The sequence below is a fragment of the Morchella sextelata genome, assembly GCF_020137385.1.
Source record: "Morchella sextelata strain SCLS chromosome Unknown scls_18, whole genome shotgun sequence".
Taxonomy (NCBI): Eukaryota; Fungi; Ascomycota; class Pezizomycetes; order Pezizales; family Morchellaceae; genus Morchella; species Morchella sextelata.
In genome coordinates, this window is record NW_025408633.1 from 1,369,028 (window position 1) to 1,395,690 (window position 26,663).

Here is a 26,663-nt window from a genome sequence, read left to right on the forward strand (position 1 = left end):
CCGTATCGGTAAAAGCAAAACAAATTGCCGTAGTCTTATCCGGAGCGGACTTTCATCACTGCCTAAAAGCCTATCAAAGTCTTAAAACATGATTTATAGCCAACTACTAAGAGTCCAATGTGCAGAAAAGGATAAGGCATACTTGATTTTGGGGGGTAACTTAACGACCAGGTGGTCCTTTCACTTGTCATCTGGGAGTGGTTTGGACTGTTTGGACCTGTTCTTTTTTTTTCTGAATTGGTATAACTTACAAGTGGTAGACATGAAAACATCATGGAAACTACATGTAGTGAAACATAATGGGTAAATCGATACGATCCTAAATCGCCCCCCGCCCAAGCATTTAGGCAACGTGTAGTATCATATACATATAGCATCTTTTGGATGAAGTACACCGCTCCACACCCCAAGCAGGTCTTATCACCATCGAATCTGGAAGAAAACCGACTCCGTGGATCGAGTGATTCACCAACAGTCGAATCCACATATCTGTAGTCCCAAGCCGACTTAGCTTATTTCCGACCAGCTGCAGTGTCAATCGAGCCTAACCAAAAATTAAAAGGCCGCGGTCGTTCACACGAGATCACTCGGTAATTACGCACATTACCAATTTCTCCAACCACGCCGGGACCTCCGCATTACCGCTGAGAGGTATCCCGCTCTCGATATTAGAATTTCCCCCCAATTTCCACTCGTTTTGAACCACCGGGCACCCGATATAGGTATGCCACGGTCCATGGACTGATATTTGCCATGGTATTGTCGGGTGACAAAAGTTCTCGTGATTTTTGCATGGCAACCAGCAGAAACTGCCCAAAAGACTAATTCACAAAGTCGGTAATCGGAATTCGTACCTAGGAGGTACATTGTTCTATCAATCTTTTGTTCAATCAATCTTATGTTCTATCAATCTTATGTTCTATCAATCCTATGTTCTATCAATCTTACGCTCTCAAATCACATAACTACTTACATATCTCCTTTATATCTTTTGCAGTCGCGGAGTTATAGTGGCTTCATGACCCACCCACGTACAAAATCACGAGAAATCTTGTCACCCAGCAATACGTACATGATAGAAATGATATCCGCTATTGAAAGTACGATCCTAATCCTAAAATTGAATAGGACAACGGACATGACACTGATAGGAAAAGCAGACAAAGGAGATAAGGAAGTACCCTATGGAAGGACATGACAGGCCCGCTGCATTAAAGGAAAAGACAAGAGTTTTTTCAACCGTATTCCATCAGTACTGTATAGCGATGGACTCGGGGGGGGGGGGTTGTCTCGCTGCTTGCTTAGGCTGGGCAATGAGCTTGAAGGTTGGCGAGCTGCTTGCTTATGAAGACTCGAGGTCTTGGGGGTTTGCGTTGCACTCGCTGCTTGCTTAGGTTGGATAAAATGGCCTTGGAGGTTGACGAGCTCGAGCTGCTTGGTTATGGCGATATATTCGGGGGCGGACGAGCTATGTACTTGCTTAGCCCACGATTATGGACCCGCGCGGGGCACACGGCATATAATTCCTAATTCCTAATTCCTAATTCCTGATGCCTGATTCGGCACACACACAGTTGGACCGTGTGCTATTTGGACTGCTCTCATCGCGCTCTGCACCGTGTGCTATTGAACCGCATGGTGCTGGACCACTGATGACCGGCCATGCTCGCAGGCGGGTGAAGAGCACTGCCACGCGGCCGGAGGGAATCCAAGCATACCAGTGTGTAAGCCGAGAGATATATATATCCATATCGACGATCCTTTTTGCCACCGATCCAGGAGCGCTTTCTTTGCCCATGCCAAGTTGCTTTCTCTTCCGCCGGCATTCGCCAGCTGCTCGGCAAAATTATGGCCTATACGTAGCTAGGACTTTATCGTCGAGGTTGAAGGAACTTGATCGCTCAAGATGCTGCTCGGCGAACTCCCTGTGCCGCCACAACTGCCGGCGCGGTCCAACGGAAACCAGGAGCAATGTCATTGGTGATTTCCCCCGAACGAACCAGCTGGGAAATTAAAAGGCGGCGCGTGGTATCAGCAGGCCCGTCCCCCCCTTTTGCGCGTTACGAATATCTAGGAGCGCGCCTTCGCCCGCCCTATAGTGCAAAGGTTTTTATAGTCGTTGAAGGACTAATCGTTGAAGGACTAATCATTAAAGGACTTTATGGTCGTTGAACTAATCGGCGGGGGAGAGTGGTGGAAGAGAGGGAGGAGGAAGACTTTGTAATCGCTAAAGGGAATCATTGAAGGACTTTATAGTGATTGAATGACTTTATAATTGAAGGACGAAAGAGAGGAAGAGGACTTTATAGTCGTTAAAGGACTAATCGTTCAAGTTTATAGTCGTTGAAGGACTAACCGATGAAGGGCGAAGTGGTGGAAGAAAAGGGGGCCGGAGGAGTGCTTTGTATTGAATTCGCTAAAGGAAATCATTGAAGGACTTTATAGTCGTGGAAGGATTTCGCAATCGTTGAAGGATCTTCTAACCGCCGAAGCAGTACTTTGTGATCATCAAAGGACGAAATGGAGGAAGAAATGGAGGATCGAAGCGGACTTTAATTATAATCATTGAAGGGGGCTTTATAGTCGTTGAATTCAAAAAAAAAAAAAAAGATCGGACGAAACGGAGAAAGGAAAGCGAGTCTTTTTTTTTATAGTCAAAGTCTTGCTGATAATATCTCCAGTCGATCGATCTACAGACCCTACGAGAAATCCGCCCATCTCCGCTTTGCCAATTAAACGCCACCAATTGGAGAGAGAGCGGCGTGCCTAGTGGATACTAGTATCTCGGTATATATGCCGCGCGCGCCGACTGAAAACTTTTACAGCCACCAGCGCGCACGTACGTACGCACGCACGCACGCACGCACCCGATCACGGCCACATATAAAACATGCAGATTTTTCTTTTCGAATTTCCAAGGCCCCCGCCCGCACAGTCCAGCAGGAAGCCAGTGGTCGAGCAAACAAGACCATAGCCCCGTAATCCTCAATATCAAAAACCAGAGCAGAGAGAGTACTTGACCTACATGTGGTCAATTCACTCCAGGCATTACCATACCTCCTTGGCGCACCGCCGGATGTCTCTGACTGTTTGCCCGCCCACCCCCCCCTCCCCCCCCCCCCGCGCGCACCGGACCCGCAGCCTGCAGATCTGAATAGACGCTGCGAAACCTCTAGCTCTCTAATGGCGTAAGACCCGTACCCCCCCGCCCCCGGACCCGAGCTGCCCACCCAGTGCCCAGGGCGCGCCTAAGCAGAAACAGGTTTACCACGAACCGAGTGATAGCTCATGATCCACGAGCTCAGAGTCTGTATTCGATTGCAGTGCCCGGGGACCGGGTCGAGAGATCGGAAGGCCTCTGTACGTTAGGTGTGTAGCTAGGTGGAACGAGCGGCAACCCGCGAACAATACCTGATTGGAAAACAAGACTTGTAAAAGCCATCGGTACAGCATGACGTGGACAGGCCGGAGCGCAAGTAGCTAGCAAACCCGATCGACCTTATAGCTCTGTAGCTAATACGCGACTATGTAGCTAGATCGAGAAGAGGAAGGGTACAGAAAGCAGTTTCAGGGAGAGATTTAGATGTAGTAATAGAATCGAATTGTAGAATTTCTTCGAGTCTTGGGCCTTGGAGAGAGGAAAAGAGAAGAGGAGGAGTCCCTCCTTCCTTTCCTCCCGACTTATCCTCCTCCCGATTTATCCTCCTCACCTAACGGTACAGAGTGTCGTCGTCCCATCCCCCAGGCCAAGATGCGTTTCTCCCACCCAGCTCCACCACTGTGCCCCCACACGACAGGCACAAGCACTCAGCGAACAAACCCACTAGCTCACACACACACACACACACACACCCAAGCTGCAGCTGCAAACACGACCAAGGAGATCCGGAGTGAGCTCTCATGGACGACACACAGCGCCGCGGTCTATTCGACCAAGCACGGGATCCAGCTGCGCGGGCATTAATTCTCAGTCCACAACCCTAACCACACACACATGCACACCCCACACCAAAGCGAGTGACACCCCATGACGCCGCCCCTGTCCCCTGCCTCCCTCCGCCGCCAACCCTACCCAACCCTCAACTAAACCCCGTGCACCGGCCCCCCAATCTCGCTAAGCCACCGCAGGCTCCTAACGCAGTAGGTTCCACCCATGTCCATGTTCAGCTATCTATCTGCTCTGCTCTGCTCTGCTCTGCTCTGCTCTGCTCTGCTCTGCTCTGCTCTGCTCTGCTCTGCTCTACTCTACTCGAGCATAAAAGCACAAGCACAAGCACAAAAGCACAAAAGCACAGAAACAACTAAAAAGTTGCCACCGATATGCAACGCACTGCTGACCGAAAGCCAGACCTAGACTAGACTCATGCTCAAATGCCGCAGTCTACATATATACTAATTCACAAAGACACTGGCATAGCTAGATATCCGCTCCATCCGCTGCCTACCTGCCTGCCTTTCCTGCCTTTCCTGCCACCACTGTGCGGTACTCTACCCAAACTCCGGCAGGGCGCTTATGTGATACAAACCATCTCCCTCGCGGGAGAACGCTCACCGTGAAAGCGTGTGTATGGACGTGTATGGCTACTTCTACTGCAGAAAGAAAAAAAAAAGGAAAGAAAGAGAAAAAAAAAATGGATTATACACATTAAAAATACAGCTTCCCGTAGCCTGCTATTGCTACCAAGATGGCTACGATAATAGTCGTCATAAAAAAGTGAAAAATAAAAAAGAAAGAAGAAAGCGCACCGACCGGACCCTAGCTCATGATCAGATCTGTCTTAACGGTAGATAGAACCGTAATGCATGCATGCAATGCGTGAAATAAAAAGATCTAGAAAGAAAGGAAGTAAAAAAAAAAAAAGGCATCCAAGACCGAAGTGTAAAAAGAAAAGAACTTCGAAACCAAAAACTCCCGCCAAAACCATAACCATAACGCATGCAAACCGTACCCGTACCCTATCCTATACACCCCCCCTCCCCCCCCCTCCCCCCACTACACACCTACCGAATGACCCCTCCCTGCCCCGAGCTCCCCGGCTCCGACTCATAGTCCATCCAGCTCATGACATGCGTCTCCTGCCCCTGCCCCTGCTGCCGTTGCTGTTGCTGTTGCTGCTGCCGCCCCGTCTTCCTCCTCAAGCTGTTATTCAGATTGGCGACCATACCCGCGCCCGGCCACCCTCCGCCCCTCAGTCCCGGCTGCGACGCGCCACTACTGGACGGTGGTTGCGGGCCGTGGTCGTGCAGCTGCTGGCGCGAGTGCGGGCCGAGGAATCCGGACGGCTGTGAGCGCTGCCCGTCGGAGCGCTGTGAGTGCTGCGAATGCTGCGGCGCCAACGACTGCTGCCCATACGAGTGCTGCGAATGCTGCTGCCCATGCGCCGACCCCCCCGCCAGCTCCTGCGGCCGCATCCCCCCGCCATGGCCACCATACGACCCCCCCGGCGGCAGCTCCGGCACACTCCCACCATACGCGCCCGCCCCCGACCCCGGCAGCTCCGGCACGCCCGCCGTACTCGAATCGCTATAATGCGTCTCCCGCTTCGGCGACAGCACGGCACCCGTGCTCGACGTGCTCACGGCGCTCGGCGTCCACGCGCTGCTCTGGTAGAGCGGCGTCGACCCCGACGACAGCTCGGACGGCGCAGAGACGGCGTCGGACTCCAGCTCTACCGCGTGCGCGTGCGCGGGCGTGGGCGTGGGCGTGGGCATCTCGGCGGGGGGTGGGGGGGGGGTGTGTTTGTTCATGTCTGAGAGGCCCGGGGAGTGCGGGGGGTGGGCGGTGGGTTTCTTGGCGAAGAGGCCGAAGAAGCTGGTGGGAGGGGCGGAGGGGGAGGGGGAGGGACTGGCGGGGGAGTGGGTGCAGTGGAAGAGGGTGCTGAAGAAACCTATGACCGCGAACGTTAGCAGCTACACCTAAATTAAACCGCAAAGAAGACACCACCCACCCTGCTTCACCGCCCCCTCCCTGCTCCGTCTCCGCCTCCGCCTCACCACCACCACCACCGCAACAAGCACCAAAACAGCCACCACAACCGCGCCCACAACCCCGCCCACGATCGGCGCCACATTCACCCCACTGCTCGGTCCACTGCCACTGCCACCGCTCCCATCCGCCAGCCCCGTCGCCCCCCCACCCGCGCCCGTCACCGTCGCCGTCCCCGCATTCAACGTAATCGTGCTCCGCTCGCCCGCCACCGTCACCACCCCCCCGCCCCCGCCCGTCGTCACACTCGCACTCGCACTCTCACTCTCCACGCCCGCCCCCGTCGCCGTCTGCACCGTCTGCACCGTCGGATACGTCGGATACGTCGCCGCCGTACCGCTCACCGGCAGCGTCGTCGTGCGCGCGACAGGCGTGCCCACAATCCCCCCCCGACTCGTCGTCATCGTAGCAGTCGTAGCAGCAGCAGTAGCGCGCGCAGTGCTGGTGGTGGTCGTGTCCTCGGGCTGGCTTGCGGCGGGGCAGATGCCGGAGTTGCACGGGTCGGTGGAGCAGCAGCCGCGGAAGCCGGGCCCGGCGGAGCAGACGTACCATTGCGAGTTTGCTGGGCAGTCGCTTTGGCGCTTGGAGGGGCGGGGGCGGAGGGGGAGCGGGCCCATCGGTCTTGCTGCTGTACGTGCTGCTGCTGCTGTCAAGGTGGTGGTGGAGGGTGGAGTAGGTCTGGTCTGGTCTGTAGAGAAGAAGCAGCAGCGCGGGTGTGAAGAGAGGCAGAGGAGAAGGAAAAAGAAAGAAAGAAAAAGGAAAATAACGGGCAGATGCCTCCCTTTTGTGTGTGTGCTTTTGGGGGGGTGGTAGATGGTGTGAATATATGCGATGTGATCAATGTGGGTGGCAGATTAATACTCCACTCCTTCCCTCCAGGAAAGGTGCAGAGTGTAATACCGCAGTAGCCGGAGAGTGAGTCCGAGAGCACAAACCACACCGCACCTCACTGCACTCACGTATTGTACGGGGGGGTAATGACCACTACGGCCGGAATCTCGAAACTCAAGTCACTGGGTAGCTCTATGTATGAGGATCAAGCAGCTGAGAACGAAAGAAAAAGAGAGGAAACTAAACAAACAAACAAACAGCCACGACCAGCAGCCCGTCCTCCTCTTGAACAACAAAGATATTCTCCTCTGCACGCTGCACCATTGGTGCATGGTCGCCTGCCAGCCAACCAACCGTGTGTTGTGCTTCTACATGGAGCACTTTTCTTTTGCTGCACCGTGCTCTAAACTTGGGAATACGACATGACCAGGGGCAGGGCAGGGCAGGGGCGGCAGAGCGTTGGTAGCACACCCGTATGTTGTGTCACACACACTCCCGGTGGGGGAGCTTGGCACGTGGGTGTGGGGAGTGAACCCCCATTGTGCACTCGCGGATATAGGTACGATCGAAGGGAGTGTTTATTAGCGAGAGAGAGCATCTAAGGGGGGGGAAATCTCCAACACGCAGAAACAAGCAGAGGAGAAGAGAGAGAGAGAGAGAGAGAGCTAGTCTAGCTCGTAGTGTTTATATATAGTCTAGATCTCTGTGTTGCAGATATTTAATGATTTCCTGTAGTGATATGTACAAGTATGTACATCCGTCTAGATTTTACCCCGTAGCCATAGTACTTGTGTTTAATTAGGGTGCTTATCGTTTGCCCAGGTAACGGCAAAGCACATATACCCCCTATCTATCGCATATCATCCTGGTTGATACAACTACTTGTACCTCGCGAGTGATCTGTCGTGACCTAGCTACTAAGTCTTCGTATGTAGCACTACATCACTGCTCCAGCCCCTTCATGCCCACCCAATCAATAGCCCTCACCATCTCTCGCCATCTCTCTCTCTCTCTCTCTCTCTCTCTCTGGAATGTAGGTATATCTCCCCAGCATAACACAACGGTTTCCGATACGCACCTGGCCAACTCTAGAACTTTTGGCATATCCTCTACTCTAAATACCACGGAGTGCATACAGCGTGAGAGTTGCACTTTTTCTTCATCTCCATCCTCATCTCCGGCCCGCTGTGGCTTGATAATTTCATGAAAGAGCTAGCTGTTTTCTGGTCAACATGCACACCCTCTTCCATCATCATCAACGAATAGATCCACGATTGCTGGGCCCTTTGTGAATTTTTTTCTATCGAACCCTAAAATTACTATTCATGTTTGAAGTTCCCTTCTCCGCAATGAGCTGGCGACTCGAAGCGCCGCAGGAGGTTCAAGAGTTTTGCAGTTTGCTTATATATAAACCGTTACACAGCGTTTTGAGAGTTCGTTAAGAATCCCCAAAAGGGAGGACTGGAGTCTGCATGAAGCCTCCCCTGGCATGTACATGCGGTCTCACATCCCTTGAAGACATGGCGCCGGGTTTAAATTTTGCTTCAAACCCACAAACGGGGGGCCAAAGTGTGAATGTATTGACGCCCTGAGAGCATGATCTAGATCAGCACTTCTGATTTTTTTGGGCACTTCATCTCGGTAGAAATCTCCACCCAGTACCAGCCCAGTCCTGTGGGTGGCTCGCAAGATCGCCGTGCTCCTATGTGTGTTGAAACGATACCCGCACCCGCACCCGCAGGCTCGATCCAGGGTTCACACGACCGGCGCCAAACAGGACGATTTGGTAAGTGCTTTCTTTGGCTGGTGGCATCTTATGACGTGCGGTGGGAAAGATGAAGGATATGTAACGCCATGATATGAATACCGGCCCGCGGTGTGACCGGCTTCCAATGGCAGTGACTTGTGCCTATGGGCGAGATCAATTGGACTGCAGCACATTACGCATGGAGACCCCCGGACTAAGCCAGACCGACCAAAATAACAACAATTCGGCAAGTCCATCGGATGTCTGGCCTCGTGCACGAGATTCGAGAGTAGAGTACATACCCCACTCGCAACAATATGCAGATAGCCGCATTAGTACTTAATCGAAACTGTCATACGGCCTCTCACCTTCAATCAAGCAAACACTGGGCCCAGTAACATGTATTATAAAACACATAAGCGAGAGATCGAAACAATTCCAAAAGCTCAGCCACTGAAATTCAACCGTCACGGGCCAAAATGTCCAGAACCTTTTTCATCACCTTGCTTTGTACTGACCGACTTCCTTTGTTGTGATTTCTCTTTTGAGCACAATTCTATTTCGAGCTCAAGCCATGTATCAGTAGCCACACCCACAAACTCGGCAACGTCGGAAACTGACGATAGGTTTTCTGAGTAAGGGCCGTTAGAGACATGCGTGTTAGAGATTGGATCCGAGATAGGAAATTGACCTTACAGTAGAAAAAACCCAGAGGATCTCGCACGGGACAGCAAGGGATCTGGCGTGTTGAGTTGCGATGGTACATTGCTGCTACTTCTCGTAGGTGTTTGCTGATAAACTGGTAAAACGTGATTTATTGCGAAGGACGGGGTCTATTTAGCTATTTAACTAATCAATAATAAAGACAGGTATCGTCTCGTTACTTGAATGAACCACGTACCCACTCCCTCAACCGACCACGTCTCTCTCTTTCTCTCTCAACTGGCCAGGTACCTGCTTCTCCAACTGATCGACTGTCATTGTTGTCCTTTATCGACATTTGCCTTTGGATGACAGTAGTGAACTGGGTGTGAATTATGTAATGGAGAGACATGGCTTTTGGCAGGTTTTGGATCATGTATATATGTTCTGCAGTAGATCTATCGAAGTGAAGTGCAAGCGGCGACATCATCTTCACGAAGAGGGGTAATGACGGTGAATATTGTGGAGTACATGTACTCTACGTATGCAACATGAAACAAAGAAAGAGTCTAAATCCATACATAAGGCTCCTCTCCATCTGGCCTCCTCGCAGATTAAGCTAGTACTAGCTAGATCCTGCACTTTCTAGCTAATTAAACCGAGTTATCCTCAGCACCAAAATCATACTCAATTGCCACTGGAATATATACAGTATGCAACCTCTATCCTACATATGCATCCCTCTTTCCTTGCCGTAGTATTCCACGATGAATACGCATGTAGATATAAAAAGCAAAACCCAGTCACCACATCGATGCGGCTCTGCTCTAAGCTGGCGTTGAGGCTGGGGGCATATGTTGACTTTTCCGCAAACTCCAAAAATAGCATAGTTACAAAAAGCTTGGCCTTCGGCCCTTTTTTTTTTGGAACAAGCCCTCTTCTGCAGGTATCCGCGTCAAACTTGGGCATTGAGGATCGAGGGAGATTTTTCTTGCTTTTTGTGCGACAGCGCTCTGCGCGCTTAGAGTGGAGAGGATAAATGTCTAGCTCGAGTAGAAAGAGATGAGCCTAATACTGATGGTTATCACGGCTTAAAGGGTAGCGAGAGGCTGCTCTGAAGGTTTTGCTGTGCCACATGTAGGTTGCTGTGCGACATTGTCTTGTGATACTGCCACTTTGTGGTGGTTGCAATCACAACATATCACTCGTGGATCTAGTTCATGCATGTGGTTCAACAGCGAATTAATTTTCCGTGAGCGTCTCCTTGGAGATGGTCTAGGATTTGAAGTAGCTTATCAAATCATATACCGGAGAAGGTTATTTCCAACCAACCAGATCAGTAACTGGTTCTCGGGCTATAATAGCCTTTGTAGACACAAATTATCCCTGTTTATAAGAGTATACGCCCTATGATGGTACGACTTCGCGCCATTTTTGTACCCTTATATGGCGATTCGACGGTATTTATTTACATGCGGCTAGTTATATCATATATATACGCATCAATGGCCGGTATCCGGCCGTTTGTGAACAGATGAAAGATGCATCGTCTTTTTCCTGAACTACCCGATCGGCCTCAGAGCGATAGGTTGACATCAGCAGCGGTGGAGTTCACTCTGTCCTATTCACTTATCCATCTGGATTGGCCGCCAAGTATAGTACGCACACGAAAATAAATGAAGAATAGCAAAAATGGAAAATAGACGTAACAAGATCTAAACATGCATCAACAAGACCTAAACATGCATCAAGTAGATTTCTAGGAAAAATAATAACAAGTAACAAATGTGATAGACCGTAAAAAGGCCGGATAAGAAAAGTGATTAACTTTGAAAGAGAGGCAGGAGAGTGCTGATGAGTCATATATCTACCATCCGTGAGGCAGCATGACCTTGCGCATCTTTCTTCACGCATCACAGCGACATGAGTTGGTCTATGCTCTTAGCTTAGATCGTACAACACCCCGCTCAGAATGACATAATATTGAGAATCATATATATATCCGGAACACACCGCTCAGAACGACATGATATTCAGGATTATATATCCGCAAGACACCACGCCGGTATATAACAGCACCGATTCTCTCTCCCTGTGGTCCACGAGACCGCTCAAGCCGAGAATTGAAAGTGCTGCCGAGGTGCGAATTGGGGGTGGTGCCGGGGCCACTCGGTTTTGCTTAACATTGGGCTTTTCTGACAAGGCCGCTTGGTCTTAGCTCGGTCTTGGATCTGTCGTACCAAATTCCCATTTCTTCAAAGCCCTTATAATACCCTTGACAGTACGTTGCCCAGATTCAAAGACAATGATATTTGAAATCTCCTCATAACGCTCCGGAAGACTGTACAAGATCTTGTCGACTAAGTCTATCTTACTAATCCGATAATTCGTACGCCTTAGCGCTCGGTGGATTCGCTGGAGATTTGGTATGTAGGAGGTGTAGATGTTATCATAGCCTTCGAGCATGTTGAAATGTCTTCTGAGCGCAGCATGTTCTTGTGCGTTGGCTTCAAGAGTGGAGATACTTTTCAATAGAAGAAAACCAGTGGTTGACGTGTATCTGTGATGATTCGACGGATGGTCGAATATGGAGGGATCGAGGTCAGATCTGGAGGTGGTGCTGATAGTCATATGCATGGTAACTGTTGATTTGGCAGTTGGGAATGTAGCGTTGTATGTAGCCTTCCGGGCGGGCTCCCAACCTGCTGTTTTATATACCAAGCTGAGTGGTGGCAATTGATTGATTAATTGTGTGCTGAGTGGTGGCAAGATATATATTTGGATGCGTAGGTAGGTACTACGAGTAACCTCCGGTTCATAGGTATCGCGCCTTCCAACGAGTGGCACTTGTATTCTCCACGGGACAAGACGTCAAGACGTCTCATCTCAAGTCGACCCCCGCCCCGAATAGCTTGAAATCTGCCGAAATATACGGGCGAGATCTAGGCAAGACGAGACTGACGAGACCGGTACCATCATTTCACGAGATGAGACAAGACTGGGCCCTAGTCTCGTCTTGAACGGGTAGGCGCCTCTTCCCGTTGTCTAAACGTCCCTTATGTACATTGTACATACATGTACATGTCTAGATCTACTTAAGCTAGCCTACCACAACCGCGCCCCTGAACAAGCCACAGCAACGTATAAGCTTACTACTTTTTGGTGGCAAATAGTATTAGCTAAGACCACGCTCCCCGGACCCCAGGGTCCAGGCAGTTATATATATCTAAATCCTAGGAGAAAGAAAAATAAACCTTCCAAGCCACCGTCCGTTGCAACAAAAAAAGGATCGACGACAAAAAGATCATGCCGCTCACGATTATAGAGGCCACTTGTATGGTATCATAAGTATTTACAACCGTGAGAGCACAACCATTAACAGCGTTTACCTGATCACACCAGGCTCCTATGGCTTGTAGTTAGAGGATTATCTTTTTTTTCTTTCTTTCTTGGATTAATGGACGGTGGCTTAGGAGGCTTATTCGCACCGAGACAATTAATACTCGTAAATTCATGACGTTTCCGAACACGACTTCTATTGCATACCACACAAAAACGTGCCAAATCCAACTTTTTGTATGTCATGAATAATTAGTCATGTTCGGAAACGCTATGAAATTACGAGTACATGTACAGTGGTAGGTAATAAGTAATCATGATAGAACGGCCTGAGACACAGTGACACCTGTTTTAGGTAGAACGCCACCAACATACGGTGTTTCCAGGCATAACTGTATCTCAGGGTGTTCATTTAGGGCCCACGGAGTTTGGGAGAGGAGAGGGTTCCCGATGGTTGCCAATACTAACTACAAAACTCAGGGTTAGGTTTAGAAGTGTCAACATATTTTAGCAAAAATGCGCCTACTATTGTAGATCCCTAACTTATTCCGGCCCAATTATTTAACGTTGACAGGATGACATAACTCGATATTCTTATTCTACGTTCAGGGTACACAAGCTACTTTTATTCCTGAATAAACGAGTCCAACATACAGGTCTTCATAGCCCTCTAGGAGCCATCTAATTGACCACTGACTTTTACTCACAATCCATCTACTTACACCCCTAACGCGCCCCTACTCTCTCACAACCTCGACCCCCCTCCTCCCCTCCCAGTCACAAAGCCACCTTCCCCTCACCTCCTTATCACCCAATTTTTTAACCCCAACTACCAGCTCCTCCCCAGGCACAACATCCACACAATTATCCGCCCAATCCCCCTCCTCACCCGCCTCCAGCACCAACCCCTTCACCGGCGCCCTCGTCGTCACAACAACCCTATCCTCACCATCCTTCACCTTAACAGTCACACCGGGATCGCCGCTGAAACGAACAAACTTGAGTGGTTCAGGCCAAGAGACAAACCGAGCGAGTAGCGTCTCCCCGTCCCGGTCGTGGAGGTACGCTGCAACGACTGTTGTTGCTGCGGCGGGGATATTGACTTCGCCAAAGTCGGTGCTGCGGTTGGGCTTGAGTGTGCCAGTGATATGAGGTGTATCGAGGGTAACACTGGCGCCAGTGGCGATGTCGAATGCAGCGAGTGTGATTTGGACTGTTGTCTGCTCGTGCGAGTTGGAGACACCCCATATCGACAGCGAGGCCTGTTCCTCGGGGTACGAGCGTAGGATGGGGATATTACGCTTGGTTGTGTTACGTGCGAGGCCGACGTCGAAGTGTGCGAGTGTGCGCTTTAGTGTGAAGAAAGCGGGCTTGGGGCGGAGATAGTAATCTACAATAGCCCATGATATCGCCGGCCAGCTGGTTGCTTGTTAGTACAATTTATAGGGAGAGTGAGATTGCGGAAGGCTTACTTATCGTTCAACTGCCATACCAGTGCGCCAGAACAGAGCTCTTCTCCGGGACCTTTGAAATTTCTCCGCCAGCTCCGGACGGCAAAGCTGACGGCCTCGGCTTGGAGTAGTTGTGCGCAGTAGACATAGTCCTCCAGCGGGTCCATGCGGAAGCGGAAGTTTTCGCCCATGTACATTGTTGCTCGGCGCTCTGCACCGGGACCTTTATCGTGGGCGAGAAACTCGAGCGATTGGGATTGGCGGGTGGAAGGGTTGGGGAGCATGCTGGTTATGGTGCGCATTGAGGGCGGGGATTCGAAGCCGAACTCGGACACGAAACGGCCCATAAGGGGGAGGTAGGATTGGTACGGATGCATAGGTCCATGCCAGACGTCTACCAGTATTGTCAGTTCTCTGAGAATTTCAAAGAGTGGAGTGATATATACCCCATATATGCACATCTCCCTTAATCCTCGAATTCGCCTCTACACCTTCTCCACTGAAGGGACTACTCGTCCAATACTCGATTCCTGTGTTTTCTATACCAACCTCCTCCAATGCCTCGGGAAGAACTATTTCTAGCGTCCTCCGATGCTGAAAGTTCCCACGCATCCAGTTCTCAACCTTCTTATCCTCCGGATCATAATCCCAGCCATACAAGCCTGCCAACCACATATCCTCGTTATCTCCACAGATCAGAACCAAACTTGGATGATGCACGACTCGACTGATTTGAGTGATAGTTTCCTGTTTGACAGAGGCGCAGAACTCGTCGTTTGCCGGGTAGTTACCGCATGCGAATAGGAGATCCTGCCATATGATGAGCCCGAGCTCGTCGCAGAGGTTGTAAAAGTCAGTTGTTTCAACGATACCGCCGCCCCAAACGCGGATGGTGTTCTGGTTACCGGATTTGGCGAGAGAGAGCCAGCGCCTGTAATTGCTTTCTGTGGGCTCGTCCTGGGGGTGTGTAAAACGAGGCAGGAAGAAGTCGCCGGGAATCCAGTTTGAACCAGAGGCAAATATGGGAACATTATTGATAACGAAGGTAAAAGATGTGCCTGGGACAGAATTGAGGGAGGTTTGTTGCAGTCGGAGACGGCGAAGTCCCAGGGGAGTGGTGATCGAGTGGAGAGACTAAAATAAATCAATACATGTGTTCTAAAAGAAATTAGGGCCAATATTATATTACCTGTATGGTGTTGAATAGTTCCACTTTCACTTGATACAATGGCTGTTTACCATGTGTATGTGGCCACCAAAGTTCCGGCCTTTCAAGCTCCACTACCTCCTCAAAGGCCCCAACAACACTCACAGGGAATACCTTTCTAAGCGCCACTCCACCCTTTGGATTTGTAATTTCCACTAGCAGGAATCTGCCGGAATATCCCTCGATATGCGCTGAGATTTGAATGGTAGCTTTATCTAGCGACTCGTTTACTAATGGGAGAAGCTTCAAGTTATTGATCCGCGCCTGATACACCTCCAAGTAAATCGGTAGATAGGGCCCTGTTGAAGCCAATGCTGGGCCCCAATCCCATCCCCAGTGGTACTGCGCTTTCCGGAGATACCTGAAAAAGTCAATTCACGCCCAATTGCTTGCCAAGGTAGTATTCAACATACATTCTCTCATGACCTCCCATCAAAGTATCATCTGTCTCTGCCTTTTTATAGCCCACCCTCTGCTCCTCCTCCTTCGCAAACTCGCTCGGGGCACGAAAGCGAAGCTCCAATACGAAATGTCCCGCAGTCAAAGCTTGCGCAGATATATCCACACGCTGCGGGATAAACATATTCTTCGAGAAGAAGAGATGTTCCGAGTTGAGGTACACATCGACGGCTGTATCGAGGCCCTCAAAGACCAGCGTGAGTGATTCGTTTGGCTGCAACTTTGGGGGAGTGAAGTGAGTGCGGTAGGTCCACGAGGCGGAATTGATCCAGAGGCATTCGAGCTATTTTGTGTCGGGCTGTTTGTTAGCCGCTGTGTGTTTCTTTGCGGGAGAAGGGGGATGAGGGGGAGAATTGAAGGTTGGAGATAGTAACCTCGTTGGTGCTAATGTAGGGGTCTGGAATTAAGTTGTTTGCGAGCAGATCCAGATGCACTACAGTAGGGAACTGGGCTACCGGTATGTAGGAGGAGGTCGCGATGGGTTTAATGTTGGAGGATTGTTTGACGCGCCAATCCTTATCAAGCGGGATCCTCCGTAGGGCTGTGCTGATAGTAGCTGTAGCAACGAGCATGGTGGATACTAGCTGTAGATCGAATGAGACCTATCAAATGCTCGACCTTTTGATATTATTACACAAGAGAGTAAGCGAGCAAAGGAGAACAATGTACTTGCAGGTGTGTAGAGGATGTAAATAGTGATTTGTGATGCTAAGGGGACGTACAATACTTTGTCAACAGTGTACCTACGTGTTCAGTTGTTTATTGGAGTACCGGCTCTCTACCTACATCTAGGTACTGCGCAAAAGCCATCCTTCCTCATTGCGATTGCCTGAAATCCACGGGGAGTCTCGGTACCGTGCCTGATTTCCCGGGGATTCACCCATTTACCCGCCCTCCCGAATTCGGCACTGGTGAGCGCCTACTTCACCCCCACCTAAGAAAGAAAGAAAAGCGAAGACGGCCCGCTGCCTACCGAGTCGCTACCCCGCACGTCACGTTATATCACTCGGATGTCCCGTCACCCTAGTTCTGATTTGGTTTAATCTGAAAACATCGTACGAGAATTACATTATCAGTCACGAGCGGCCAAACAAATGCAGACAGCGACCCAGCCCCCGTACTTGAGTGGATAGAATTAATTCCTTAGAGGCTACCAATTGATGGGCCTAGCTTGCAGCCCCCACTCCTCATCCCATAGTTAATGGCTCTTCCAGCTCCTCTAGTTAATAACATTCTTCTAGGCCTTCAATTCGTGGGCCCTTTCTGTCCACACAGTTAATTGCCTCTTTCCTTAACCCCCTTCTAATTCTCTATTTTGTTTCCTAAGTTTATGGAATTATGAATTAATTCGTACCCCTCACCTACAAGTAGTTAACCGACTTTTTTCATGCCACATATAAAATTACTCCCTGTAGTCCTAATCTTTTAACTCAATTCAATTTGTGTGGGATGGTTGCTATGCAGGGTTAGGGTTTCGCGCAGAAACACTGTATTCCAGTACATATTAGACCACCTTTGAAAATTGATACTCTACTGCAGTAGTGCAGGGTATCCCACTGTCCAAGGCCTCTCTCTTACCATCAAAAAAATTCGTCCCATAATAGAATTATGCATATCTCCAAACTCTCCCCCCTCCCCACTCTAGCTAGCGGGGTAAATGCAGCCTACACTCACAATCACAACTACTTCTCACTGACCGCCGCACTGAATCGAGATTTTGGCACAATCGGACAGTTTATAGCAATTATCTCGATCAGTGCATGCCCCCGGCGTTCCTGTTGGAAATTCTCCAGGTATGTACAGCGATGGGGAAAATTATTGTAGAAGTATGGTAAGAGTCCTATTGGCCAGGGCAGCCACCTAAACCCTGTTTTTAGACCCCTGTTTCTACAATAATTTTCCCCATCGCTGTAGGCATGATGGTAATATTTCGCTTCATGTGTTTATGTAGGACAGGAAGTAAGTAGAAGTACGTACGAGCCTAGTTAACTAGCTGAAAAGCAAATAACTAGCGATACCGGGTTTGTATATAGCTCTACGGATATGTGTAGGAAGGCACACGACACGGCACACACGGTGCGTCAAGAGCTTGAGTTTCCTCCCTAGGATCGGTCCCCCTTCCCTTTTTTCTTTTTTCCTTTTCTTTTTCTTTCCCTTTTTCTCATTCCCTCAGGTACGGTACGGAGATTCAGAGGGGGAATGGTTTGCGGGGAGAGAGTGTTTTTTTCGATGTGAGTGTAAAATATCCATAGGTCGGAATGTATTTCACAATTTTGATGTCCTCGATTCGGGGGGGGGGGGGGCTTTTTTCTAACGCATTACCAAGGGTAGATCAGACCAGGGAAGGGTTCTACTCTTCCACGAGCAGTACTAGTTGCCCGATGGCATTTCCAGAAGGCCATCGAAAGATATCGCTTGTTGCTCCAATGCGCCTTGACACATACCTCAACATCTTCTCTTAACATGACGAGGCGGTTATAATAATGGCCCATCATTCTCAGGCACCACACTATTAAGGCTGGATTTCAGAACCTTTTTTTTTGCAACGTGGCCGCCCCCTGGCACGACCCCAACCAACCATTCCCCCGCATAGGGGTATGCTACTCTCAAACCGAGAGGCGCCTTGGTGGGAGATTGTCATCTTAAAGAAGGCCTTCGACGACTAAGCAGTTCTGATGAAGAAGGACGTTATTATGGCCTTGGCATCGGGCAATTGAGTAAAGCAGCATATACCCTATGATGATGGCTTCCTCAAAAGAGAAGAAAAAAAGAAAGTTTAACACTGTGTCTTGCTGACAGAAGGGCCAGTCGGTAATAAAGGCCGAAGATCCAAAGATGAAGATCATGGCTCAAGATTACAGCACCGGCGAAGATTATAGCAAGAACAGCACTCTTGCACAATCACTGAAACTTCGATACACTTGGCTTGAAACGATTCGATACCATACAACTATTCTTCATGGTCGGATTACAATTCAACCAGCTCCAACTACATACAAAATTGTCATTGACCTATAATATCACCGTTGGTCGGTAGTACGTAGGTCGAGTCAGATTTCGTGACTCCCCAAACACATAGCCTGGGCCGTGCGTACAGGCCATGTGACCGAGGCAAAAGCGGAATAGTCGCGTATCTTGGTAACGATTGTAGTAGACATAGCAACGAGAAAAACGAGTGATAAATTGGTATTCTACGACACCAGGACCTGAATCTTATTCGCAAAGGGAAGCGATAAAGATCGTAGCTTAAAACTACTTGAATTGGTTTGTTAAACTTGGAAAAATAAAGTAGATGACTGAATTCGTAATATAGGCCTATAAAACGAGGTGTAAATCTCACGATGAGTGTCAAGTCGTGCCCCCTAATTGTAGACGCTGCAACAAAGTCAGCAGACACCAATCCTCTATAACTTTATCAGTCCTGTGGGAAGAAGAGATTGCTAATCCTGTCATCTTTTGCGTCGGAACGGTCTGGTTACACTGACAAACAGTACCGTTAGCATTCAGCGTCCTTTTTCAGGCTGGCGTTAGCGTAGGAATCAAGGCGTCCGAGGGGGCGATGGTTCTTGATGGATGGATAGACTCTGGGGGGTCCATCCGTCAGAGGATGGAACGTCGAGTAGACCGCGGATCCATTCCCAAGACAGGATGGGTGGTGGGTGATGATGGATTCTAATTGAATCAACGCAGGATTGTGAGCAGTGAGGAAGGCAGATAGGAATCTAAGCCCGTGACGTGCTGAAATGGATTACTGGTTGACACCGAAGGATTCTAGGTGTCCTGTAGGGTAAAAAAGGGAGAAATGGTCGTTGACCGTAGATGGTGTGTTGGCGTGTTTACTTTCACTGACTGGGCGACCGAGTAAGGATCTAACGAGATCTAGTTCGATGAAACAAGAATGGATAAGATCATCAGGATAGAAGAGCGAAAGCCTGATCCATAACGCCAAGAGTGACTTACAGGATGAAAGAGAAGGAAGAGAATCACTCATGTTGCCGTCAGGTTACGGGTTTTCTGTCCGTAAAAGAATCTCGAGGAAGAAGACGGAAGCACAATGGGGCAAGAATCATGCAAGCATAGATGGGCCTGCATAACCTTAATAGTTTGAAATAGTCGGTTTAAAGCATAAAGCAAGGTTAAAAAGTAAAAGCTAATGAACGAGGGGAATCAGGTTTTCCGCAAGTCCTCCGTAGGCCATAGTTCGTAGAAAGGGCCAATAGCGGAAAAAGAGGGGTGTAAGAGTAAGAGTCCGACCGCAGGAACTGTCTAAGACCTTAGAGATTCACGATGTCGCCATATCTAGAATGCAGGTTCAGCAGATCAATAACAGAAGGTTTAAGAGAGAAATCAGAAGACACGTCTTGATTCCCTTGTATTCAGCAACATAAAACATGCGACATGAGTGAGATTTCGAAAAACGATATTGGGCGAGCTGCTGAAAAGAAAAGGAGGAGCACAAAGGATCGAAATAATCGCCCTCTCCTCTGGGCCAGAGGATGGGAGTAATTATATCTGCCACATCATCCAACGTGTCTGTGACTGATCTGAAAAAAAAAATGCAACAAGTCTGAGTTATAGTGGTGTGAAAAATATGGTATCTGGCAATACAGAATTGACTGTAGAGAGGTGTGATCTTGCGAGGTGAGAGGCGTGAGGAATATGACGAGCGGGAAAATACTGAGAAATGATCCAAAGGATTGTTTCAGATCTCCAAAAGGTACATGTATCTACCATAATTTAGTCATGTTTCAAATAAGATCGTCTGAAGATGTTAGCATGTAATTTTTGGGCTGAGACATGCCTAAGCACTCGACTACTGCTTCTCTTAGTTTTTTCTTTTATAGTTAGGCATGTCAACTAAAGATGATTCAACCATTCGGGGTTCCGGTATTTAAAACAACAGTGCAGTTGGCCGTTTTCCGTTACACGCGGTACCTCCATCTAAAAGCTAATCCAACCAAAGAAGCGCCAATGATAGTCGCCGATTGGCTAATAGTTCTACCGACGTCGTCCAGTGTTTGCCACCAAAAAGAAAACGAAATCGACCGTGAAAACTGAATCTAGACGGCTGTAAAGCGGTGTTTACAGGGGCCCCGTAAATTTAAAGAATTGGTGGCATAACCTAAGGGAACCTGATCGACGTCCGGGTTTCTCGTCCTTTAAAGGATACCCTGTGAGAGCTTGCACTACCGTCTCTTGACGAATACTGCCACTTGACGAACAGGGATTCCAAGTATGGCAAGAAATAGTCAAGCAACAGCCAAGCTGCGAGATCTCCAGTCCTTTTAATTTCTATTGGCGCAAAGTCCCCTGTTCGTCAAGTGGCAGTATTCGTCAAGTGACGGTGAACGACTGTACAATAATTTCTCAACCTCGCCGGCTGGCGGAAACTTTTGAAGGTACAAGCAGCTCACGTGGAGGTGCAATCTGTTCAAGCACTAAATCCCTGAATAGAGATTTCTACACCATCAATTTTGAAAAATGCTGGTTGCAAAATTGCTAGTTGCGGGTAGAAAGACTGATGGTTGCATGCCAATCTACATACAAAATGGGCATAAAACTGCTGATTGTGAGTATCGTTTTGCTGGGTGGCAAATAGGATTTTGCTAAATTGATGGTTCCCCCCAAAATCTCTAATATCAAACCTTATTCAGAGATTTTGTTTATTCCTCCGTGAAAACGCTTTGATTTACTCCATTAAAACTCCCATAATCTTCCAGGACTGAGACTCAGTTAGAGGCGTCAAACCTTCATCGTGAGATCTATTAGTGGTGTTGTGGGTTAGGGTTTCTGATTGGTCAGTACTTTTGATTGGTAGGTATTGCCAAGATCAAAGTCCCAAAAAGGAAAGCCACTAGCCGGAATATCGCTCCCTCTTTTTGTAAGGCACGGCTAACGGGTACTCGACTTTATGTCAGAAAGATTCGCCGAGACCTAGACTCATCTTCCTAATTGCAGGTGCTAAGCAGGCGCTTGGGTACGTAGTATATAATACATAAACCTCAAGGTATCGGGCGGGGCTTATAAATGGTCCACCTCGTGGACTTTTGAAATCCCAACTGCTATTCAACATAGCCGGAGTGTATTATTCAAAACCGGTTGATAACTGCTGTCACAACACACCTAACTCTCAGACTTGAGGCAGACAGCTCTCGGTCTCCCTAGGCCCGCAGAACTAGTTGCCTTCTATCCTAATTTCAAAGGATCAACTGACCGGTAGACCACCTGGTAGACCCTTACTTTCCCTACCCCAAATTCCCGTGCCCAGCTAGGAATGGTATTCCCAGGCTGGATCGTTACGTTTCGCATCGTGGTTCAAGCGTGGGATCGCCCGGTCCACTGACGTCTGTTTACTATCTATCAAATCAGTTCTTGATATATATCTTTCGTTCTCTCAACCGGACTGAACCTCCGTCAAATTCCGTGGGTGTGAGAGTATCTTCCTGCATAATTAATCTCATCGATTGGTATAACTTCCACAGCGGAAACTTAGGTTAGGTGCCCCCAGAATTTAACTATGTGAGTTAGTGTATGTATACCCCCAAGAGTGCACAGAACACAGTGGGAGTGGTGCTCTATAAAAGTACATGTGCCCGCGTTGCCTTAGGTTTTTTTGGCAGTTTGCATCATTGTTCCACTCCCCTCTAAAATTACCCTTCCCACCGTTTTCGTGCCGTCGCCATGGGGCCCTCGCCCACTCCTTCGGTTTTCCCTGCTTCGAAACCCGACTGGAACAACCTTAGCATCATCCACCGCAATACCTTACCACCCCGCTCACACTTCTTCCCGTTCCAGAGTGAAGAAACAGCATTAACTTATGACCACCTCCAATCATCTTTCATACAGCCCTTATCGGGTACCTGGCGATTCCATCATACCCCGAATCCATTCGAGGCCCCCGAAATCCCGAAGGGGGCCGAGAAACTCGAGACCGAAACCGAGACCGATGTAGAAGACTTCGACATCAGAGAATGGAACGATATTACGGTGCCGGGCATGTGGCAACTCCAGGGCTACGGAGCGCCACATTATACCAACATCGTGTATCCCTTTCCCGTAGATCCTCCAAATGTTCCTGCGGAAATAAACGAGACCGGGACATACCAGCGCGAATTCGAAGTTCAAAGAGGAGAGACTGCAGACTTCCAGTACCGGTTGAGGTTTGAGGGTGTTGACAGCGCGTTCCACGTCTGGGTCAATGGCAAAGCTGTTGGATACAGTCAAGGAAGCAGGAATCCGGCCGAGTTCGATGTTTCCGACTATGTGAAATACGGAAGTAATTGGATTACTGTGAGAGTATACCGGTTCTGCGATCATTCGTAAGTTGTTCACCCACATAAGTGTGGTTTCCATTAGTCGTGTTGATGGCTCTTTTATTTATCTCTCATCTTGTAATCACTCGCGTCCGATGGAGATTCTTGGCTCCTAAATCACAGTAATCCCGGGATTCCGGGACCTGATTCCAAAGGATTGGCTGGGTTGAAATTGTCTCTCTATCATTGTCCCTTTCATTGGATCCGTTCTCTTAAGATATCTTTCGGTTTCTCTGCCACCCCCAATGCTGACAATGATCTACCCGCAGGTATATCGAAGACCAAGACCAATGGTGGCTGTCGGGGATTTTCCGAGACGTCTATCTCATCGCTTTCCCCAACCTCTCCCGGATTGACGACTTTCACGTCAGGACCGAACTCGACGACAATTATCAGCACGCAGTCCTCAAATGTGCTGTCACCACAGCTGGAAGTGAGAGGAAAGGCAAGAAATTACGACTCCGCCTCCTTGGGGCGGATGCGAAAACCGTTGTAGTTGATGTCACGCAGGAGATCACAGATAGCGCCGCTGGACCGATAGAATTCTCTCTCGATGTTAAGGACCCAAAGAAGTGGACCGCGGAGACGCCTTATCTCTACCATTTGGTTCTCTCGCTTGAGGGCGCACAGGTGGTGGCCCATAAGATTGGGTTCAAGCGCGTCGAGATAAAGGATGGTCTTATGCTTTTCAATGGCAAAGCGATCAAGCTCTTTGGTGTCAATCGCCATGAACACGACCCGACCGGTGGGAGGGCTGTATCATACGAGCTCATGGAACACGATATAATCCTGATGAAACAGCACAATATCAACGCTCTCCGACTCTCCCACCAACCCAATGACACGCGCATCTATGATCTTTGCGACTATCATGGTTTGTATGTCATCGATGAGGCGGATCTCGAGTGCCACGGCTTTGATTCTGTCGAAGTCCTGAAACTCGGTAGTGCGGGAGACAATATGACCTTCGAGGAGAAGAAAGCAATCACTTATGCCAATGCTGCCCGATGGACATCAGACAACCCAGAGTGGAAAGAGTCCTACCTGGACCGTGCAAGGCAGATGGTGCATCGTGACAAAAATAGGGCGTGTGTTTTCATGTGGTCCCTGGGTAACGAGTCGTTTTACGGGCAAAATCACGAAGCAATGTATGCATGGATCAAAGGGTTTGATCCATCTCGGCCGATCCACTACGAGGGCGATGTCGAAGCGAAGACTGCGGACGTTTTTAGCTGGATGTACCCCACTGTTCAAAAGTGTATTGACTTCGCCGAGAAGGGAAGCGACAAACCGTTGATTCTGTGTGAATACGGTCACGCTATGGGTAACGGCCCCGGGGCGATTAAGGAGTACGTTGAGGCGTTCAGGAAGTATCCCCAGCTCCAGGGTGGCTTCATCTGGGAATGGTCGAACCACGGAATCCTGGCGCAGACAGAGGATGGACAAGAGTACTATGCGTACGGTGGTGACTTTGGTGACGAGCCGAATGACGGGAATTTCGTCATGGACGGTTTGGTGTTCTCCGACCACAGTGCAACCCCCGGACTGGCCGAGTATAAGAGACAGATACAACCTGTGCAGATTGAGTTTGACGGGCTGAAGGCGAGAATCACAAACTGTTACGAGTGGCAGGTGACCGAACACCTAGCGTGTGTGTGGGGGGTGAAAGTTGCAGGCAATCCGATATTCGAGGGGGGACTGTCATCACCGGTCATCGATTCGGGCGAGACCGCCGAAGTAGTCTTGCCATTTCGTCAAAACGAACTGAACAGCAATGAAATCTCTGTCACAATTCACTTTTACCTCAAGCAGGACACCACGTGGGCCAAGGCTGGACACCTTGTCGCCTGGTCTGAGGCCCTTATTCGGTCCGTCCCGCCCGCTAAACTTAGCAGGAGACGCCCGGCGGAGGGGATCGTAAAGGTGAAGCAGCGTGGGGATGATCGCCTTTTGCTTGTCAAGGGCAGCAAATCCAGGTTCGAGCTGAACATGGTCACCGGAGATCTCAGGTGGGCGTCCTCGGTCTCTGGCAAGTTGATACAGAAGGGTCCTGTCCTCAGCTTTTACCGCGCGCCGACCGATAACGATCTGGGTCACGGGGGGGACGCAAAGCATTGGCGAGATTTCATGCTCCACGCCGTAAAGCAGTCCGTGCAGAAGGTGGAATGGAATCATGCCGACGGGGACACTGCAATTATCTGTAGGGTATACGCTCGCATTGCCCCTCCAGTTCTCGACTGGGGAGTCTCGACGATCTATGACTACACCTTCCGTGACGGGTCCATTGAGCTCACGGTGACAACCAAGCTAGAGGGCAATCATCCGAAAACCTTTGCTCGCTGTGGTCTAACATTTGTCCTTCCTCCCGAGCTGGAGGATGTCAGTTGGTATGGCCGTGGGCCAGGAGAGTCCTACAAGGATAAGAAGGACGCAAACGCAATGGGTATCTGGCACAGGAACGTTGACGACATGTACACAAATTACGAGTTTCCCCAGGAGAGCGGGAACAGGACGGATACCAAGTGGATTGCCGTTAAATGCGAGGAGGAATATGGACTCAAGGTTATTTTCACTGAGAAGCCCGGAGACTTTACAGCTTTACACTACACAACTGAGGATTTGGAGAAATCCAAGCATCCCCACGAATTGACGAGATTGAACGAGACGATTTTGAGGGTTGATGTTGACCATCACGGGCTGGGAACGGGCTCATGCGGACCAGGGGTATTACCGCAGTACCAGCTCTTGGCAAAAGATTATTCTTTCAAGTTGATTTTGGAGCAGATAGACAAGCTATAGATAGGGGTTGATTTTTTTTCCTTTGGCATTATACCATAAATTTGCAGGATGGACGAATATTTTTTCAAAGGAGCATGGGAGACGGGGGATGAAGGAGCCCTATGGATGTGGATGGCTAGTGTTGAATGGCTCCCTCATCATCATACGATAAATATTTGTGTACCTAAAAACTATTTTTAACCACTCTGAATAGGTAATTTCTAGTGCAATATCAGGTCAAGACCTACATTTCTTCAAATTCTTCGATATGCGTCTACTTTCAAAGTTTGGGAACTTTGAATCCATTTCTGACGGTATAGAGCTGCGATTGAGAGCTCAAGTACCTATGTATATGTATCTACTTAGGCATTGATATCCCAATAAAGTAGAAATGTAGGATTTCTGCATATCCCGCTGTAGCGAACTGTGGCTTTCGCGTTGACCTACATGCCACCCGTGCCGTGCCACACGGCGCCATCAGAGCACAAACACTACGGCGGGACACCCCCAGACACTGAGAAATTGAAAAAAAACCTCGTTTGACCTTTTCCGTCATTCCTCGGGTCACATTTCACAAACCGGGTTTGGGTGTGTGGTGACCAGGTACGTCATCGCTCGTCGAGTTTTTTGGGAATCGCATCTCGGGAGCCATAACATCGGCTGTAGCCTGTTGCCCTGCAGGTTGCGGATCACTTTGGATAGCTGATCGATGGTGATTGGTGGAGGAGTGAGAGAAAGAGTGAGGAGTGTCTCTGAGTGGCTAGGGCAGTTGTCTATCCACCAATGAGAATCGAGTGCGGATATACCCCTAACCCTAGAGAAATAACTGTCACGAAGTTAAGACCACCGCATGTTGTCATAAACACATCTTATGTCTGAGAAGAAGAGAGTCCACCTCTTCCCGCCACTG

The 26,663-nt window shown here is 49.2% G+C and overlaps 3 protein-coding genes across 3 annotated transcripts; 1 reads left to right on the top strand and 2 right to left on the bottom strand.

The window, feature by feature from the left end:
• Positions 1-5,001: 5,001 nt before the first annotated feature.
• On the bottom strand, positions 5,002-7,141 carry H6S33_004859 (uncharacterized protein; the record flags this gene model as incomplete). The annotated part of the gene is made up of 3 exons (XM_044836225.1): positions 5,002-5,888; positions 5,949-6,674; positions 7,072-7,141. 3 exons carry the CDS (start codon positions 7,139-7,141, stop codon positions 5,002-5,004), a joined length of 1,683 nt encoding a protein of 560 aa, XP_044690832.1.
• A 6,141-nt stretch (positions 7,142-13,282) lies between these two features.
• On the bottom strand, positions 13,283-16,234 carry H6S33_004860 (uncharacterized protein; the record flags this gene model as incomplete). The annotated part of the gene is made up of 6 exons (XM_044836226.1): positions 13,283-13,964; positions 14,018-14,390; positions 14,443-15,130; positions 15,186-15,564; positions 15,617-15,945; positions 16,037-16,234. The coding sequence occupies 6 exons, from the start codon at positions 16,232-16,234 to the stop codon at positions 13,283-13,285; spliced, it is 2,649 nt and encodes an 882-aa protein (XP_044690833.1).
• A 6,109-nt stretch (positions 16,235-22,343) lies between these two features.
• Positions 22,344-25,774, top strand: H6S33_004861 (uncharacterized protein; the record flags this gene model as incomplete). Its single annotated transcript, XM_044836227.1, has 2 exons — positions 22,344-22,981; positions 23,245-25,774. 2 exons carry the CDS (start codon positions 22,344-22,346, stop codon positions 25,772-25,774), a joined length of 3,168 nt encoding a protein of 1,055 aa, XP_044690834.1.
• Between the last annotated feature and the right edge of the window lie 889 nt (positions 25,775-26,663).